This window comes from Filicampus tigris, chromosome 3, assembly GCF_054856515.1.
Source record: "Filicampus tigris isolate MCC_2025a chromosome 3, RoL_Ftig_1.0, whole genome shotgun sequence".
NCBI classification, from domain to species: Eukaryota; Metazoa; Chordata; class Actinopteri; order Syngnathiformes; family Syngnathidae; genus Filicampus; species Filicampus tigris.
This window is the reverse complement of record NC_141219.1, coordinates 26214182-26235254: the sequence shown is the minus strand read 5'-3', so window position 1 is coordinate 26235254 and position 21073 is coordinate 26214182. Positions and strand designations below refer to the sequence as shown.

The 21073-nt window shown below is 40.3% G+C and overlaps 1 protein-coding gene across 2 annotated transcripts in view; it reads left to right on the top strand.

Annotated features, from left to right (window-relative positions):
• Positions 1 to 8066, top strand: part of igdcc3 (immunoglobulin superfamily, DCC subclass, member 3) — an 82605-nt gene extending 74539 nt beyond the window's left edge. For both annotated transcript variants that reach the window (XM_086026798.1, XM_086026799.1), the window contains 7 exons: positions 674 to 921; positions 1634 to 1798; positions 2427 to 2615; positions 4140 to 4244; positions 4350 to 4485; positions 4590 to 4797; positions 6650 to 8066. In XM_086026798.1, the coding sequence (XP_085882924.1) occupies positions 674 to 921; positions 1634 to 1798; positions 2427 to 2615; positions 4140 to 4244; positions 4350 to 4485; positions 4590 to 4797; positions 6650 to 6793 (1195 nt within the window). In that variant the 3' untranslated portion in view covers positions 6794 to 8066. The remainder of the gene's footprint in view (positions 1 to 673; positions 922 to 1633; positions 1799 to 2426; positions 2616 to 4139; positions 4245 to 4349; positions 4486 to 4589; positions 4798 to 6649) is intronic.
• Positions 8067 to 21073: the final 13007 nt, after the last annotated feature.

The window sequence follows — 21073 nt, the reverse complement described above, 5'->3', positions numbered from 1 at the left end:
AGATAGACGCGTACGTACGCGGATGGAATTTAAGTAATGGGTTCAATGTAGCCTAATGTAGCGAAGTAAGACTACAGTTTCTTCTTCACAAATCTACTCAAGTTAAAGTAAAATGTATAGTGATTTAAAACTACTCCTAGAAGAACAAAATTTCCCAAAACTTACTCAAGTAAATGTAACGGAGTAAATGTAACTCGTCACTACCCGCCTCTGATCATAACTGCTGTTTGTATCTTTTGTCTAAGTTGTTCTTAAATTACACGCACTGTATAGTGGAAACTCTAAGGCTAAACACACTCCATATGACCTTCAAATGCAATCCACAACTCCCACCAATGCCTTTTTGAGGGCACATGACCCTTGTGGATAAAACAATGCAATTGTTGCTGATGAGTGTACACTCGCATTTTGGAACTCCAAAGTTTCCAAAAAGCTCTGTTGTTAAGGATGACATCTTTACCGGGATGTAAGTCAAACACACGTGACATGCAAAATGTGGTTGTGTGGACATAAAGAAACTTCCTCTGAAATACCAAAGAAGAAACATTGAGGAAATATATTGCTGAATCAGACCCATCCAAAGCTCACACTTCTTTTCAGACTGCAATACCCAACATCAACTGCCATTTTATCATGCCAATGACAATGAAGCTCATCTTTCTGCCTCTCACAGCACCCTGACGATATACAGCATCAGTCAGGACGACGAGGCCATCTACCAGTGCATTGCTGAGAACAGCGCCGGCTCCACGCAGGCCGGCGCTCGCCTCACGGTGCTCTGGGCTGACGGACTCCCCGGTGTGCCCAACAACGTGCAGGCTAAGGCCCTCTCCCCCACCACCATCCAGGTGTCCTGGAGGGAGCCCGATCAGAACACTCAGGACATCATCGGTTATGTGCTCCACATCCGCAGGACCCCGGGTGAGGATACAATCAAAAGCCAGAAAGCCACTTGCAAATGACTTGCATGGATGTTCGTGCATGATTCATGTCTGACGCAACCACCAGAACCTTGCATAATTACGAGCCAAGTCAAGGTATGCACTGAAGATTCAAATGAAAGGAAAATGTATGAGATCAAATATATTTCATCAAAACGTATTAATGATCAGCGCAATTTTTTGCAAGAATGCTAACTATTAATGTAGTATGTACAGTATGTTGTACATTATATAGCTATATCTTATTCCCAGCTGCCCTTCTCCTCAGTACATCTCCCTCATGTGTAATTAAAGGCCCCAGGCATGAGCCAATAAGGTTGCTGCAATTACACTTCCAGGATGGCATGGCCTGATAGTTTAGGGCTGGAGGTAGATTGCGGTTATGGTCGGGTGTCTCTGGATTAAGAGCAATAAAATGCAATAACACCCCCCCTTTAATGACCCCATCTCTACCGTTGGCTGAAATTCCCAAGACCATCAAGGCCAAAGTAGATTAGCTATTAATTAAGAGCCAGAAAACCAGTGAATGAGCAATAACCATTAAACGATGACAGAAACCGATATATATATTGTTCTCTCTCTTGATCTCTTTTTAATATCACATGAGTGCGAAAGAAAAATCTCATTTTAACCTCATTTCTCTGTGACTTCAACCTGTTTTTACTTCACATCCCTCCGTTGCTCACACTCAGACCCAGTGGAAATGGAGTACGAGGAAGCAGTCAGTAAGGTGACGCTGCAGCAGATCATCCGAGATCTCGAGCCTTCCACCAGTTACACCTTCTACGTCAAAGCCTACACGTCCCACGGGGCCAGCAAGCCATCAGACAGTGCCACGGAGAGCACCCATGGGGAAGGTGAGAGCTCGGAGCTAAACACGCACTCACGCCGAACGCACTTGTTCCACCGGTCGTGAAAGCAATGAAATACAGAGCAGAGAATTGTTATTCGTTTTTATACATAATTCGCAAAAGGAGTTTTCGTCTGTAGATTGTTGCATGCAGTACAGCATGCGTGTAAGAGACCCAGCTCACAAACATGCTGACATGCGGGCAAGGAGATGTTCAGAGTGACGGTGTGGCACAGTACTGCACCCTTGATCTGAAGATATGTGGCTTCAGTGCCTTGCTTCAAAAGCGCCTTGAGAGTACGATACTTCAATGCAGACAACTGATACAAAACAACCAGGATTTTTTGTATCCACTGTAGGATTTGAATTTTGTGCGCCGCTCTTACAGCTGAGCTACTACCTACCTTATGAGGCTTTGAAATCTGACTATACTATAGACACACAAGGTTATCCATTGTTCGGAGTCCTTTCTTAATCAGGCAGGACTGTAGAGTACATGCTTATTTTAGAGGTTACGTAAAAGAAGAAAAACACAATGCCCTAACCCAAAGCACTTTGAAAGCATTATTTCATAAGACATGGTGAACATATTTGTTGTGTGAACATGTTTGATGATGTTTTGTCTGATGTTGCAGTTCCAGCTCCTCCCTCCCTATTCGCCAAAGTTGTAAACAGCAGTGTAGTGCAAGCAATGTGGGAAGCTTCCACCAAGATGGGTCAACACCAAGGCTTCCGACTGTATTACAGGAGAGCCCACACAGCAGTGTTTACTGGTCCCATTTTCTTACCACGCAACGCTACCCAATATAACATCACTCAGCTGGGTAAGTGGCTCTTGGGAACTACCAGATTAGTCCTTGAATTTATGAATAATATGGGTAAGCTTTTCACAAAGTAACGTAAAGTGCAAAAATACATTTAGAAAATACATGGGACGTGAAAAAGTAAGCGAGAATCATTCTCTTGTCAAGTCTTAGTCCGTCAAGTTTCCTGTCGTTCGTCAGAACTGACGGGAAACTTTGAAAAACTGACGGACTAAGTGCAGACGGAAGCGGGTCTTCGCCCATCACCGGAATCGTCACTAACCGGGTCTGTCAGTACCGACGGAGAAGGTCCGTCGGTCACTGACAGACTCCCGTTTTGCTGACAAGTAACGGAAACATGTGCCACGTGGATCGGGTGTTTGTTCGCGGGGATCAATATACACCAGGGTTGCTTCAAGTGGACTGTCTTGACTATATATGGAAACGCGTTGCCAGGTGGTTCCTGTAGCCGTAAACTAAGAGAAGAAGAATGAGAAGAAGAATGAAAAAGACAAAGCTCGCATTTGGACCGCACCATTATAGACCATGAATAGATTTAGCAGAGACAAGAGCGTGGTTAAAATGATAATGACCGTTCTAAAATAACGGGCACAAACTATAAGCATAGTCAAAATAACAATGATGTAACAATGATGGCCCAGCCGCTGGAGAATGACGAATAACGGGCCGGCAAAATTTACTGATGCTATTTTCTCGGCTATTTTCTTGCCCAGTGCAAGTCTGACACCAAGTGCAATCTAACTGTGCACATGAGTGGGGCACTTTCGTAAATGGTTGTTTGCACCGTTGTGGGACTGAACACAGCTGCCTTGATTCCAAGCCAATCGAAGCGGCTCCCCTCATTCCCTTTAAAATCAGCGCTGGAAACTACTTGGTGGAAGCATAACGGACTCGCTGGAGTCCATGCAGGAGATCGGTGTGCACAAAGTGTATTTATAGGAACTGCATGAAGAGTTACACTTGCGGATGGTGATGAAGTTGGCCGCTATGAAGTGGGCACTTAGAGACTGCCTTCAACCCTGGATCAGGCATCTGTGTGTGACAACCCGCCCCAAACACACACACACACACACACCCCTACACACCCCTACACACACCAGTTGGGCCGTGGTATGAATTTGCTTTTAAAATAATACTAAAGATGATGACAGTGATGATAATAATAACGCATTCAATTAACTAATTTCTCAGAATGCCCAGCAAGGTGCAGCGTGGTCTGATAAATTCCCAAACATTGTAAACTGGACTTGAAAATAAATATGCGCTAGTTGTTACGCCGAATGCATGTGCACCTGTCTACGAAAATATGGCCCTCAATCTCCTCTGCTCTGATTTTGTTTGAGTAGTTTTAAATCACTATACTTTTTACTTTTACTTTACTTGTTTGACAGACGTTTTACTTTGGTTAAAAAAAAAAAATAGTTGTTTGACCTCGGGAATCAATCGTTCCAAGGGTCAAATTAGTTTTGCTTCTAGACTAATTTGGTACTGTACTCACAGTGTGAATATCTGTCTTTTGTCCAGATCCTTCACTGGTTTATGAGATAAATCTGCTTGCATACAACCAACACGGTGATGGCAATGCCACCATGCGCTTTATTTCACTACGAGAGGCTTTGGAGAAATCTGGTAATTGCATAGCACAAGCGCAACCTCACACTCCCTTTACGATTACTGTGATTAAAGCTTTAACGTCTGCATTTGTTTGAACTTGATATGTTCCTGTCTCACCAGTTCTAGATGCCTCCTGTGACTGTGTGCAAGATGAACAGAGCAAAACATCCACCACCGGCATTATAATCGGTATTCACATTGGAGTGACTTGTATCATCTTCTGCGTTCTCTTCCTTGTCTTCAGCTACCGTGGCAGGTGCGTTCATGATAACAGCCTGCCGATAGCCTATGTTAGGGATTAATGTTGGTCTGTCAAATGTGTAGAGTAGCGTTTCAAATTGAGGGTGTGGTAATCCGCAGGTTGATGATGTGTAAGGCAGCTCAGGCCACCCCCCAGGTGGCAAACAGCGTAGCGCTGGAATCCTCGTCCTCCCAGGAGGGGTCTGGGCTGAACGCAGCCACCAGAAGAGAAATGGAGGTCAACTGCAGCACCGGAGGGAGCAAAGTGGTTGACAGCAATGAGCTGGAGAGACTCTTCCCTCAACCCAACACGCAAGACCCACGCGTGGTGAGTCCTCGCAGAGCTGCTGCCGAGTTGTCGACATGATTTGCATTCGTAAGCCGATACACATATTGAACAACTCAATGTATATTGGTTCATCTCAGAACTTGTTTTATCATGTCAGTTTTTTTTGTCCTGAAACTCTTAGTGGGGTTTAGCCATGACATTTACACTAATTCAATGTTAATTTTAAAAACAATATATATCAATGTGCAGGATGCTTTATAAAAATGTATTTTCATGTATTTGCAAACGGCACCAATTTGGTTGAATGGCCTGTATAAGCATTACCATTGAATGAGGGATTTCTCTATTTGACACATTTGCTTTAATGGTAAACAATACATTTACGTCGTTATTTAAAGACTTGTGCAGGTTAAAATGAAGTACCAACGCAGCTCCGTATGTTGGGTATGTGTGTGACTTCTCTCATCTAGAAACTGCACTATTGATTCATGAGTTTATTAAATGCAACCAATGGTGAACAAGCTTGCTTGTCACCAAATGATTTACACTCGTTCAACTTCTATTTGAAGTTATCATTTGGACGTGTCACAATTGCTAACCTGCCCGTCCAGCTCTCAGCTGTCTCAACTCTTTGACGATGCCGTTTAAGGAGGAGGCTTTTTTTATGTCAGGCAAGGCAGAGACATATAGAAGCAACTTTTTTGCTTGCCTGTCCCTCCAAACAAGCTATGAAGACAAACCCGCTGCTCTGTCTCTGCCTGCAGGAGAACTATGCGCAGCGGAGGAGACGCGGTTGTGAGTGTGTGCGTGTCAGGAAAAAATAAAGTCACATTGTGTAAAATAAAACCAAGATACTATTGTTCTATTTGGTAATATAGTTGCACGTCTGGATTATTGTGTAGCTTTTTGACCTTTAAATGTTCCGAAAATAATAAAACCGATCTTTTTCACGCTATACCGGATCAGCTGAAAATTACGTGATCGGCCTCAAAGATTCAGTCATTTTTCCACAATTGCTGTTCACTGACAAGAATGTGAACGGCAAAATTCACAACAGGTGTTTGATCCACAAATGGACCAATACATTTCCTGAATCACTTACAATTGGCATTTGAACAGTCATCATCATGCTTTTCACATTTTGAAATCATGAGGCCAAAATGAGGCCTAAAAATTGTTTAATTAACAGTATGTCACCGTTGCCAGGTTTCCAACAGCAAGTAGCCACTGAGAGTGTCACATTCTCATCAGCAGGTTGCAACTGAGATACATTCAGAGGCCTACAGATGAAAATACTCTTGTAGCTATTTCTGGTCTGCGCAAAACATTTGTTGTGCAATGTCCCTGTTTAAAACAATGCTTAGAGAAGGTCAAATTAAGTATTAACTGTCGAATTAACTGTAATTTGTTTTTCCTTTGTAAGCAAAGTGTCCCGCTCATTGATCTGATTGCATATTTAACACATACAATGGAAACTATTAATTTCATACTGGAAAATGAGCATTTGTTGCCTGCCCCTGCTTCCTAAATTGGACTTTACAAAGAAACAATATAGTTTAGATACGTAGACTTGTTTTGGGTTTTTTTTGCACATGTGTGTTAAACCTCACCCCAAGTAGACTTAAGGTTTAGTTTATTACCAAAAAAACAACGTCGAGTGTTGCCTTTTCATGCCTCTACCAGCCGCTCATTCCACGGGTGTAGTCCTTTGCCCCACTCAGGTGCAACACTCACCTTCCGTCCCTCCTCTCTCACTTTCTGTTACGCGACATCACTCAGTGGAGTAGGCAATGAATAAAATCCTCACTCGAATTCATTGTTTGAATCAAAGTAAATTGAAACTGACTTTTTGAAACAATGTATTTCTTTCTCTCTGTGCGTGGCTTTTCAGGCTGACACAACCCTGTTGACCTTCTCGCCAAATGACACCCAGCTATCCACAATACCGCTGGACGAATTTACTGTGGAGCGGGACGCAGAGATGCATTTCCAAGAGTCCCCTACGACATGGACGGGTCAACAGAACCAAGGCTAATCAATGTACGAATTGTCCACTCAGATTCTCTCTCACTCAGGTTTTCCTTTCAAAGTAGTTTGCATTTTTGTGCAAAGATTTGTTTTGGTAAGTTAAGAAGTTCTAGAGAGTCTAGAACAGCTTTTGGGGAAGTTGTTTTTCGCCAGGCTTACCGGTGAAGTGTTCTTTACGGTCACTGTCTGGTTTTTTGTTTATTTTCTGGTGTTCGGCAGCACACAGAAGAGAAGCCCCAGATGTCCTTGTTATACAAAGATGATTTCATTTTTAAGTTTATAAAAAAACATATTGACATAACATAGACTGTATCTTGATCATCTCTATGTCAAAGTGGTTTTAAGTTATTGGTCTTATCACTACTTTTCTGTGGATGAAGACGCAGCTGCCTGTTCAAACATACCGACGATTCCATCTTGTTGCCCGCAGAAGACCGAAGCCTTCTTCCAGGGACTCAGTCAATTTTGTCTCAGGACTTTGTTTTTTTTTTTTTTTTCATTGTGAATTCTGGGCCCTCATACACGCTCTAGGCATGTGTGAACCTTTTATTCAACAAAAACCTACCTCAGCCGGAATGAATGTGTTGTGGGAAGCCTTTAGGGACTTTATCTTCCCCGGTGTTCACACAAACTGGACATGCAGAGCAACTGATGGGTCAGAATTACAAGATCAGGTGCCGCGCTACCTCAGATGTCAAGAATCTTCTCTTCTCTTGTGCTTGTTCAAGCAGAATGAAAAACGAGTATCCAACATAAAGCACTTCCAAAATGCTGAAGTTAATGTTCTACCTCAAAATAACATTGTTACTGTAGTCACTGTTGTAGTTGATCTTTTTCTGTTTATTGCATAATGAATATCCCTTCTCTCCACTGTTTGAAAAATGTGGTGTCTGTAGATACAAGCTCATTCAGTACCACATGCAATATCATGCAATGTGCTATGGATTACATTGTTTTCGCTGTGATGTTCCAGTTTTAAAGGCTTATTTTACTATTATTTTTATTTTACATTTTTGGAAAATAGTTCATTTAGTAGAACAAAACACTGCTAAAAATACACTGCATTTTCCAGACAATTTACTGCTAAATTTGATATTTGACGCTCAGTTGGACAACCTCAAAATGATGCAATTTAGTGGTATGACTGTATGTGTATGTGTGTGTCTAGACATCAATGTAGATTTTATGTGCAAGTCCAATTTTGTGTTTTGTTTTTTTTAGTTTTAAACACAAAGCACAAATCCAATTAAACTGCCAAGACATATTTGACACTTTTGCTAGCATAGTTCAATATTTTGGTCAATCATTTACTCAGTCACTTGCTGAGAGTAAGATGAGAAGGTTGATGCCACTTCATTATTTCGATTGTGAAGAAGCGTGGGTGCCAGGTTCAATGTAGCGCTACATACTTGCTCTTACCAAAGTTAACCAAATGTATGCCACCTCTTTTGGCTCTCCAAATAAATCCTGGCAAGGGAATAGCATGCTTAAACGCAAATGGGAAAAATAAATCAGGTTCTTTTTTTGCAAACTAGGTTGTCTGTCAAATGCTGTACATGACCTCGATCTATCCATTTTCTACACAACTCCTTTTCACCAGGGTCACGGGTGAGCTGGAGCTTATCCCGGCTGACCTTGGGCGAGAAACGGGGTACATCCAGTACCGCTAGCGAGCCGATCGGGGCATAGCATGTTGCAAACATACACGTAACAACCTCCCTCACGCACATTCACACCCATAGGCCATTATCCTACTATATGAATTTAAAGCGTTTCTCACACAGATGAAATGCCGTCCCATATATAGCTTCAAAGGAGGATACTGCCACTTGCGATGCATTTTCACATTCATTTGCCAAAATCTTGTACCTCCAAAATAGTCACTTTTCAGGAGACCCCAAAAATGGTCAACCATTAGAATGCATCGTGAAAGAGAGCAAGCCATTTTCAACACTTTTAACAACAGATTTTTGGAAAAACAGGAAATTCACCAAAATGTGACTTATGAGGTTTTGGCTCGACGCCAGCAAAACGTTGGGTTATGCTTTAGTTGGGTGTGTTTGACTCAAACGTAAACTAAAAGTTCACCAACCTTCTTCTCTAACTTTCACAACATAGAGAAAAATGTGTTTGCCCAAAATGCTGAACCATTCAGTGTCATTGAATCTTCAGGCTCAGTAAGCCACTTCAATTCCTTACAGAAATGAAAGCGTTGATGAGACACAACAGCTGTTCATCATGCTAGCCTACCTTTAACTTCCTGCCAAAACCATCATTGCGGCCCTTCTGTCTTCTCTAAACATTTGTGTCAGAGCTTCAGGAACACAATCCTGCGGGATGTGAATGACCACCTTACCTATCGGGGTGTACTGAATGAAACGAAAGTTGTAATTTGCCCGTACATATCTGTATATAATCTTACGCATTACACATTATTTTCGAATGGCTGCTGTCACGTGATTGGAAATCAGCTTTAGCGGACGGAATCAATGTCACGCAAGAATGAGAATCTCGCGAAAGAGAGCAGACCACAGGTTGAAAAAAAGGAAACATGATCAAATTGACATTGGCCGTACAGATTAGCGATGTACGCCGTACGAAAGCGTACAACTTGACAGGTATGGACCACAGACAAAGAGCTAAATGAGGAAGATGGCTGATCATCATTCGACAGTTTATATCTCTACACTGTTCTTGGCTGTGTGGCGTCACAGGGTCTCACTCTGATATGCATTGTGGTTATCTACCTCAGTAGTTTCTGTCCTTTTGTTCAGGCCTTAAGGAATCATGCAGAGTACAAACATAACTACACTAATATACAGGACAAGCAAATGTAAATAATGTACATTCATATAGTCAACATTCCTGGATGGTGAAGTCAAGATGGCACACAAACGGTATACAAACACACACACACACAAAACCTTTAATCACTCTTTAGTGCACTAATAATCACAGTTCATGTCCTTGCTTAGTTCCTAGTTGATGTGAATGTGTGACTTTTGCAGATGAATGTTATTCATATCAAAAAATGGTACAATTATTTTGTCACTGGTGTTTGACTTCACTGTTTACCTTGGAATAAAGTAAATTGTCAAAAGTAACGTGGGTGGCACTTACAACTCACAGTACACATAAAATGAAGAAACTTGTTTTTTGTTATTTTGGTGTTTTGCCTGGAGTGGTTCATGCCCCGACATCACCATACTCCATATTCGTAGCTCGTACTTTTGAGAATGTCTCGTTAGCTTCTTAAATGTAACTGCAAAGAATCAGAGACACTAATGTGCATATCTACAATATATTTTAAGTGTTGTAAGTGTTGCTTAACCTTCATTTGTCCATCCGACTTAGTTGTTTTGTGATATTTAAAGCATATTTTAACGGCATTATTCCACATAATGCATGGAAAACACAGCCTCGCTTAAGCTAATTGAATAGTGTACCAACAATGTGTGCCTTTGGTCCAAAAGTGTGGTCTTTGGCCACAGGCTTCAAGTAAAACTTGCTCCTAAAAATTTCTTTAAAAAAGAAAAAAATTAAAAGATTGATGAGGACTAGCTAATTAGCTTCTCTTTGGAGAGGAGACACAATTTATAAATTAAAAGTCAAAAGGTATTGTGTTTGCATTTTGCTCGCAACTTTTTGTTTGCCCAAAACTAATGCACACTCAGTTGTCAACTGAAAGTAAAGAACAAATAGAGCAGTAACAATCGTTTGTGTAAGGCTATTGAAAACTGGCAAACTGTAGAACACAAAAGTAGCTAATACAATTACCAGGTTATATACTGTATATTCTGATCATCCACATCATTATAAGTGAGAGTTGTATGTGTCCCCACATCAGCCAGCCATTGTTAAACTTTGTAAGTGTTATGCTTTGTTTATCAGTCAAGTAAGTCATCCTTGCGTTACTTTCTTGTATCAAAAAAAGCATACAATTAATACTTACTGTACTTGTGCATTTGATAACCATTGATATGATATTTAATCTCAGACTCTGTTCCAGCCGTGATGACTATTTTTAATTTAAAAAAAAAAAAAAAAAAAAAGATTTCAATTAGAATCAAGTGCTGAGCTTTTCTGTCCTTTCTTTCAAGTGAGGGTCTGTGTCAGTCACTCGTCGTAATTTCGGGTTCATCTCCCGTGGGAAATTGCTCATGCGGCCCCTGTGGATGTGTCAAGTTTGAGTGCCGCGCAGTTTAACCTGATTCACTGGAGGTGTACCGCAGTGATGATCATGTTTACGAGATTACGCTCCGATAGGTCAGGTTGTTACAGTAGGTGGCTACAACCGGCAAGATGTAATGAGGCTGTCCTAAGCTGTTCACTCCTTGTCTACATGTAACAGTATCCGCTTGGCTCTACTTTGTATCTTTCAATTCTGCTACATGCCAAATCCTGACAAAACTGCTATAAGCAATGCATTAGTGGCAAGAGTTGTGCTGTTATTGCTCTGTTGCGCTTTGGAAACAGAAAATGTTTGTCACTAGATCTATGCTTTAAGTATGACGGTTTGATTAACGATACTGAATTGGGAAAAAAACAACATCATTTTATTCAGTAGCGGGATTTATTTGATATTCTGTAAATTATAGTGTCAAACATCTACTCCAAGGTCCAAGTTATACTCACATAGTGTAATTTTTTATGAAACTGACAGAATACAGGAGCAGGTTTATAGTAAGTTTCTGTCCCTCAAGGTCCATTACGTGTATTTACACCAGGACTTAGTTTCCAGCTTTTCCCAAGTCAAGAAACATACTGTATATGTATATGTGTTGAGGCCACAATGGCATTACCTTTGAGGGTACCACCTCAGTGACAAGCCATCAGGCGCCTAAAGGTACAACAAGAGTCAAATGCTCTCCAATGAATCAAATTGCTTTAAGTACCAAGCTGTAACTATAAATGTAATGGCAAGGGGGTTTTGCGAGGCTGCAATATTCAAGGTATATAGTCTCTATCCACAGCCTGATGCAATTAACCTTTGCTCAAAAAAACTTTTCCACGACATGTTATCGACCACGGTGGCACCAAATTACCATCCCATATCATTGTGGATTGACTACTTGTCCGATACATGTATCTCTCCGCTTCTGCTGAGACCCTTTGTCTGTACGGATAATGCTGAAATTTTCCAAGTAATTTATTCTCTCGTCAAATGGTGATAATAATACTTGTGTACTTAATATTTACCATCAGTCTTATGTTTTAGTATATAAACTGTCAGGTAAGAAGCAGAGTGAATGTATGAAAGGGAGTAAACAGACAAAAATACATTAGCTCTGCATGTAAACTGAGAATCTGACGTGTTACTTTAGCTGGAAAAGAAGTGTTAGTTGATTATTCTTGAAATTGATATGTAGCGAGATGATAGCAAGCGAATGTGATGATCTCACTATGGTGCTATTGATGGGCCTGTCGCGCCTTGTTGGTCAAGCTCCTTTCCTGGTGTGTTGATGAAAATAGGTTGAATGACCTTTCATTCTAAATCTGTCTTGCTCTCGCCAAAGCCCGATGATCTCCCCATCCACATCCCGCTCCCACTAGTCATCCTCGCTCGAATGACTCGTGGCAGGGCCCCGTTACCTCGAAAGTGACAAGCTGTCTTCATTCCCTCTCATAAAACACGCTCGCTTGAGCAGAATGTATCTTCTGTATCGATGTTGTCAACACAATTTAAAGCTGTTTCGATATGAAACAAAAGTGTAGCGCTGCTGGTTTGATTGACTCCAACACCTGCCCCGTGAGTTTAGCGTCAAATCTGCGGACTCGTGAAGCTTTCTCCGATACATGATTTACTCAAGTCACGTCAGATTGGTTTCCTCTTATGTTTGTGATTCGTAGTCTTGGCAAGGTTTGAAGAGATTCAGTCTTAAATGGTCAACATGGTGGTGTCATTAAAATATTGGTCCAGTTGGAAAGATACAGAGTCCCTGCATTGTATTGACTGTGTTGTGTTTTAGTTGCTTGTAGAAATCAAATGGTGACAACAAGAAACAAACAAAAAAGCAGTTCCAATTTTAAACTTTAGCTATCACAAAAGAAGCTTGATTTCCAAAGTGATCAGCATAAGATCACACGTTTGTGTGTGTGCGTACGTGCCTGCGTGTGTGGGTGTGTGTGTGTTTGTTAGTTGCTCTGTGTATTTGAGCGCTGATGTCAGTGCTTTTACTGTTCTTCCCACAGTTCAGTCCAGTTCAGGTAAAATATGAGGTGAATTCTTGTCAGGGATCATCACTGAAATGTCGCTGCACATTTGTTTGCTGGAATTCCAGTTTATACATTTGTATAAATATCCACATATATTGTATGTGTATAAAAAACGAGACCAGTTTAGTGGTTTGTATTGTTTTACAGTTTCATTGTGCAACATTGATTGAAGAAAATAAACAATAAATTAGTTCTAGTAATAACAACTGATCCTGTCTTTTTTGAGTGCATGTGTATGAGACGCTCAGATCCTGGTGAAAAATAAAATGTGTTTTACAACAAAGATATGATTGTCTTCCCTGGTCCACACTGAGACGCGAACGATCAATCTGATGCGTAAGCCCCTGCTTCCGCTACACGTTTTATCTTGTTTGCCAGGCGAGTATTTAATACAAGACAAGAGATGCTCGTCAATAGAGAACAACATTGGATTTCAAACAAGTGTGAATCATCCACTTTCTTGTTATGTTGTTGGGAATTGTAATAAAGGTCTCGTACCACACCATTTTTTTTCATAATTTTTGATGTCCTTTCATCAGATTCGCAAGATAATTTGGGTTGGAAATGCCCAGGATGCCCTTTTTAAAGCTTTTCCGTTTGGTCTTTTCGGCTGACAAAAAAAAAAAAAAAAATGGCTGGACTAAGCATGTCCGGAAGTCGATTTTAGTCCGGCCCACTAATCGGCCCTCATGCGTGTGACTTGCTCGCGAGGCGGCCAAATTTCATCTCAGCCTACTCGGTGAAAGGCTTCTTTTTAGGCTTCTTTCAAAACAACTTGTGTCTGAGTGTATATTCAAGCTGCGCGCAGCACTCAAGTATGGAACATCATGCACTTTCCTACTTCCGGAAATACGCCGTAGCAAAACTGCTGTGTAGTGGCTTGCTGGCATGCTTTTATTTTGAAGGCTGGGAAGTGTGAAGGAGGGGAAGTGTGGAAAATAAGTAACCTGTTGAATGCTTGCAGACTTGTCACCTGTTGGACCCAAATAATTATACAAAACCAACCCCAGGGCTCGTAATGGAAGTAAGTACAGTACACGCAGCTGGGTAAGTACGTGAGTAAGTGGCGCCTTTTGAAGCGTGTCCACGACACGTTTGAATAGTATTTTAGCCAGCTAATTGTCTTTAAATAAACCTTTTCCGATGTCCGATTGGGGCGGGGGCCGACAATGTTTATGAATATGGCCGGGGGGTCGCGGCCGGAAGGGTACCCAGGTCAAGGGGGGAGGGTCGCGGTCGGACGGGCAAAAAAGGGTCAAGTGCCCAGCTCTAATAATTTCATAAAGACTTTAAAGTTAATGTTTTTTTCATTAGAAAAAGAGTTTTAATATCGTTAGCAATAATTGGAACTGTTCTGTATTCTTTTTTCATCACAAAAAGTGCATATATGCATGTACTGTAATGACAACTTGTCTTTTACTCAAATACTTAGGTACCGTTTACTTGTCGTCTTTTCAAAATAAACATCTATTTTGTACCGAAAATATACAGATCCAAAACTTCCAAGAAACCGAACCAAACCGAAATGTAATTTTAGCGTACCGTTACACCCCTAACCAACATTATAGATTACGCAACTAGGTGGTTTTGTGTTTATGTGAGGACATTATGTAAGCAAGAATAACTGAAAACTATGAATGAAAGACTTCAGAAAAACTGTACACATTTTCTCATGGAAAAACTAACGTTGCCAGACAGTAATTCAAACATAACGTTGATAGCAACGAATAAATTAATGCATTATAACTGTCTGAGGAAAAAATATTGAAGGTTTTAGTTCCTTTTACATGATGACAATTATCAATTAACTAATCAAGTGTTTTGTCAGGCAATAAGTGGGACCCTGTTTTGTGTTGGTTGATTTATTTATTTTTCTCACTTGCGTTCATGTTCAATGTAAAAAGAACCTGATTTATTTGGCATCCTCCCACATTCAAAAAACATGCCCCTTGTCAGTTGGTGTAAATGTGAGTAAGAATTCTTGTTTGTCTGTTGAAAGTCAGCTGAGATAGGAGCAGCTTCAGACGTCACCCTTATCACAAGAAACACCATGGAAAATGGATATGAAATAAAAAGACCATTCCATACATATTTTGATACATGAGGTGCGATAGAATTCAAGGACAGTCCTACTCTTTGCGAAGAGTATGGGGAAGGACATTTTCTGTCCAACAGCATTAGCTGCAGGTGTACATATCAAGGTCCGTCAAGGAATTATTGGATGAGTTTGGTGTGGAAGACCTTCACTGACCAGCAGGAATAGTGAGCCAGGCCTTATCACCCACCTTCACTGAGTGAGCTTGCACTTCTCAAATGAGTCTTCTGTATGAACTGAGAACAAGATGTAAGTTTCAGTCTTTTGCATTCATGACAGCATTTTTAGTGTGTGATTTTCATAATGGCAGAGATGTTTCCAACGAGCACAACGGCGTCCTCTTCTTTTGTTATTTTTCATATACTAGCACACACACACACACACACACACGCACACACATTATGGACAAAGAAATGGAACCCAATGAAACTCTATACCGGTCTGGGCCACCTCAAGTGGGCCCCTGCTCCTGCTGACCTCTCAGCATTTAAAGTGAGTTGAGAAAGGGGACCAGAGTTTCCCAGAAAAAACTCATAAGAGGAACAAGAGGGGCACAGCTGTCCCCTGGCTTCTCAGACCAAACGCCTCTTAGCAACCCTAAAGGAGCATCCAAGAGAGGGAGGTTGGAGGTCAAAGCAGCTCACTGACATACCGACTATCTCTGATGTTCCCCACTCTTTTATTACTTGTTTCTACCTCTTCTTTTTAGTCCTCCCAGGTGACACCCCTCACATCTTGTCAGCGTCTATTTCCAAAGTATGCTTAGCAAAAATATACACAATAGACCTTTTCTTTGTACACAAAAGGCCTATTTCTCCAAATACTGTTCACAAATCTAAAGCAATTACTAAGCACTTCTCCTTTGCCTAGATTGTACATCCATTTCCCAGATTTGGCATATCAAGATGCTAATTAGACAACATGATTATTGCACCGGCGTGTCTTGGGCTGCCTACAATAAAAGGGCACTCTAAAATGTGATTTTTTCAAAAATTATTATTACACAGCACAATGCCACAGACATCGCAGGTTTTGAGGCCGCGTGCAACTGGCAAGCTGACAGCAGGAATGTCCACCATAGCTTTGAGAGTACAATGTCTGTCTCTCTACTGTTTCAGAGGATCTCCATTCATCCTCACAGCTCACAACAGATCAGGTGTAACCACACCAGCTCAGGACATTCACATCCAGCATCTTCTGAGGCCAACCATTTGGGCAGCTGCTGCTCACGCTTTGAAAGCGAAAGAACAGAAGACTGGCGTGTTCCTACTCAAATTTTGACACTAAGGAGTCAGGACCATTTAACCAATAAACTAACACTTCCCACTTGGATGGCTCCAATTTACAAGAAACAGGACATGCCCAGCCGCCACCTGCTGAGCTAGAGGAGAATAAACATTTCAGTAGGCTGCCACATTCCAAAGAGAGACAAAGAACATCAATTTAAGCATGACATTTACGTATTTCTGATCATTTCAGTCATAGAAATCAGTCACCTATCACACATGGTCACAACTGCACACACATTGCATAGATCAATGTTCTAATGAAGTGTTTCCCAACCAGGGATACGTGTACCCCTAGGAGTATGCGAGCACATTGCGGGGGTATGTGGAAACATTTATTTATTTCCATGATGATAAGTTAATATTCTCAGTCATTTTATAAGCACGTCAATAACATGGTATTTGTGCGCTACATCTTGTTGCTCCAGGGAGACAGTAACCTGTGGCACAGCCGCCCCAAATTCACAACAGCCGCATGTCAGCTCAAGTGTCTCATTACTGCTTAGAACATTATTCATGTTAAGTGCTTTGCTTCGGATATTTAAACTTTGAATTCCCGTAAAAAGGGGACTTGCTCAAAAGACCTCCAATATATTTGGGGCGGGGGGGTAAATGTGTATATATATATATATATATATATATATATATATATATATATATATATATATATATATATATATATATATATATATATATATATATATATATATATATATCATATATATCATATATCATGACTGATAACATTTACATTTAACCCATCATATGCTATATATATATATATATATATATATATATATATATATATATATATATATATATATATATATATATATATATATATATATATACATATAATGGTTTCTTTTTTTATATTATTTATTTTCAAGGCAATATATTTAATTGAACCCTCAATTCAGGGTTAAAAAGAATATTTCTGAAAATTAAATGTTCAAATTTAGGAGACAATATATGTTAAGTTCTAATTTTGGGAGAATTATTGACACGTATGAGTGAGGAGCTACTCATGGTATAACCAATAGGTTCAGCGGCACACAAGACAAAAAAGGTGATCCAAAAAAGAACCACCGTTGTAATATAGTAATGTTTCATGATCTGTCTCAAATTATGCCAACCATAATCGTGCATCAAACCTGTAAACATAAACATGTTTTGTTTGATCTTTAACATTGTGTTCATGTTTTTAACATTTAACCAAATTTAGATTTGACCAAAGAAAAACGAACTTTTTTGAAGCACAGATCATCAGATATCAGCCTACTGCTGTAACACCTTTGTTTTCTTTCTTTCAGTTGCACTTTAGTACATTAGTACCGTGTGTCTTCAATGCAAAAAGGTTATACTGTATGGAAATTGGCAAAGCACCCAGGACACAACAACACAAGCCTATCCCTAACCCTAGAATCGGCTTCATTTCACCATTTGTAAGAGCCAGATTTTCTTTCCATTGTTGCAGTGCATAGAGGTTTGATTGGAACACTATTTCATCTATCAGATCTTCAAGAAACAGATGCATAAAAACATCTTTAGTGTCTGTTCGCTCTATATTCACTTTCCACTCTCCTAAAAAAGGAGGCAGGTCTCCCTCCAACTCTTTGTCTTTGCTTTACCGGACATGTTTGCTTTCTTTTGTGTTCTTGAGCTTTGTCAGGTGGGAGATTTTCAGATCCCTAAGCTTCTTCAGCATCCTCATCTTCCTCAACATCCTCAACTTCACTGTCACTACTGCTGCCATTTTTTTTTTCTGGTAATCATTCATCATCACTGTCACTTATATATCACTTGAGTCAGATGGTATATGGTTGAATATCCAGTAGGCTTTGCCATATGCTCTGCACCTGACTGCTACAAAACATAAGGACAACGATTCTTACTCTCATATGCGGACTAAAATCAAATGTTAAAGTTCATTCTCAAGCTCTGAAGAGCTTGCCTCATGCCAGTTATTGACACAGTTTTCCTGCCAAGCCTGTAGTGAAAATCCAAAGCCTGTAGTGGTGCCTCTGCTGCTGCAGGGTCCATTTTAGGTCAGTTGATTCTGTCACACGTCATGAGTGCAGAAGGACCCAAACGCAGGGAGACGGGAATCGAAAAAAGAAGTCCAACGTAAAATATTTAATTAGGGATTATACCAAAAGAACAAGGATGAAAAGAAACGAAACAAACACTTACTAGGATAGGACTTGACTTAACTTTACTTCGACAATTGACATTGACAATGAACCGACAAAGACTGAAAGAAAGCAGGGAACTAAATACAAATTGACGAGACAATGAGGACATCTGGACAAAATACAAAGGCTGGAGGGAGCTGATTGGCTTACACTCGGGACTGGGATGCACAGGTGAACCCAATAACTTAACGAGACAGACAGACAAAGGAAAAAGAGCAAAAACGGGAAACTAAAGTCAAGAAACAAACTCAAAGACAGATTAACATTTCCTTTTTTTTTTTTTTTTAAACACAGCTATTATTCTAGTTACAACTATATACTGTCTCTCCTATCCATATTCTTTTGCCTGTGGCTCAAGTGTACAATATGTATATGATGGAGGGTGACTGATGAGAATCTGCACATTAACATGCCGAGGCCACGGGAGACGTGGCACTCAAAGCATTAATGGAGTGACTGTTTCAGAGAAAAGGAGTCCTGATGTGATAGCAATGTGTGCTAAGGGAATTGTTCCACTGACCAAGCTGACCATGCAGACGCTCTTGTAACACATTTATACTTGTTTCAGAGATAAATCGGTTGGCCTTTACAATGAAATTGAGTGTAGGCCTCCCATGCTGAGATATGTAGTCATCATCTATGGCACAGTCCCCTCCTCCTCCAGCAGTCAGATTTCTCATCATTTATTACTCATGCACACAGTGAAACTACTCAGCGGTCACCATATATAGTGTGCACAGCGTATACCCAAGTGCCCTGAAGAAAGACAAAGGGTGGAGGAAGGAATAGTGTGAGCGAGGGAGGGGAGCGTGTGATCACGTCGCCTATACATGTGCAAAGGACAAAGAAATGGTGAAACGACGGCAGCCAGGGAAAAAGATGTGCTGACGACTGCCATCAGGCATCAACATGGAATGACGTTGGCGGCAGCAACAGATGTCATCAGGTGAAAAGCAAACAGTAAAAATGGAGGGTGCGTGTTTAATTTGTTTACATATGATTTTTAGGGAAGTACAAATTGGAAAGGGGTGTACAGTGGGTCTCTTGGTTTATGATAACAAAGCAGAAGAAATGACAGTCTTGATGTGAAAAACACTTTGAGTCCAAACATATCAAATGATCAGATGAAAAGCATGAACAAAAAAAAACAGCAATTGCTCTTGTGGCTGGCTTGCACACTGGAAAGGGGTGCAAATTTCACTGTGCACCGTTCGTATTAACAAAACTGTGAATGGGCATTAACCGAGGACCCCCACTATTTAAATTTGATTCCAGACATGTGCAAGAGTTAACCCATCGTTTATCATTATGAATCTGCATACACTGAAAAAAATGATAGTTGAATTTACTCAAATTTATTTCACTCGGTTGCACAAAATAAAATCATCTGTATCCAGATGCATTTTTAAAGTAGATGTATAGTCTGCTTAAATAATCTATCTATCTGGATTCAGATGATTTGATTTCGTGCAACCACGTAACAAAATAAAATTGAGTAAATGATGCAATTCTTTTCAGTGTACAACACTGAAACAGAAGATCCTTTGGATTTACTTAACCATTTGTTGCACATGATTAAAATGTAGTAAATCTATGCAATTTTCCCGTGTTTACCTCAAAAACAAATACATTATACGTATGTATGTGTTACTTTAACACATTTTAATAGTGTGCAACCAACAAATCAAGTACCGTACTTTTTTCCAGAGTATGATTCTATCATTGGAGTTGTCTTTGACTACCACAGTATTTCTCCCTTCTCACGGTCAACTCGTCTGTTGTCCCCCTTCATTAACTCCAGTCCTAAACCTATCCGTAATTCTTACACAGGAGGAAACCCACAAGGAGGACGTTTGGCTTACAGAGCCTTGTGCAGTTGCATGATGATGTGCAATGTTTGAACCTGGCCTTCATTGATACAAACGACACAGAGAAAAGATAGTATCGATCGTCTGTTTGATTGACCAGAACATTTTAATGTTTTGATTTTTCAGCGTCTTGTCACGCTGCCTAGTGCCAAGGTTGGCTTCATGTTTCATTGACCAGAACAGTCAGAGGATATCAGACCATGCAGCAAGTCCTCACCATCAATAAAGAAAGTGCAGCCCGTGCCCGAGGTCACACGGCTTAGCGATTCCATCCTATGTTTTTTGTTTTTTAATTCCCTTCAATGCTCATTCTATTTAATGAGGCAAAGCCATGTGAATTCACACTGTTGTGTATTAATTAGACCCCTGGGCGCGGCCTCACACAGGAAACGCAATGCCACGACTCTATGCAGGGAGCTATTATCAATTTGTTTGGAAGGAAACGGGGAACAAAAAACAAATGCAACAATTAACAAAGTGAGAAATAATTCTTACATTTGACTTCTATTCTAAATCCTATTTACTACTGTAACAGTACAGTTTTGTACACTTGGCGATTTAAAATGTATAAAAACAAAATACTTAGGTCATTTTCCTCATCATTACATCAATCCACCTTTAACTGAA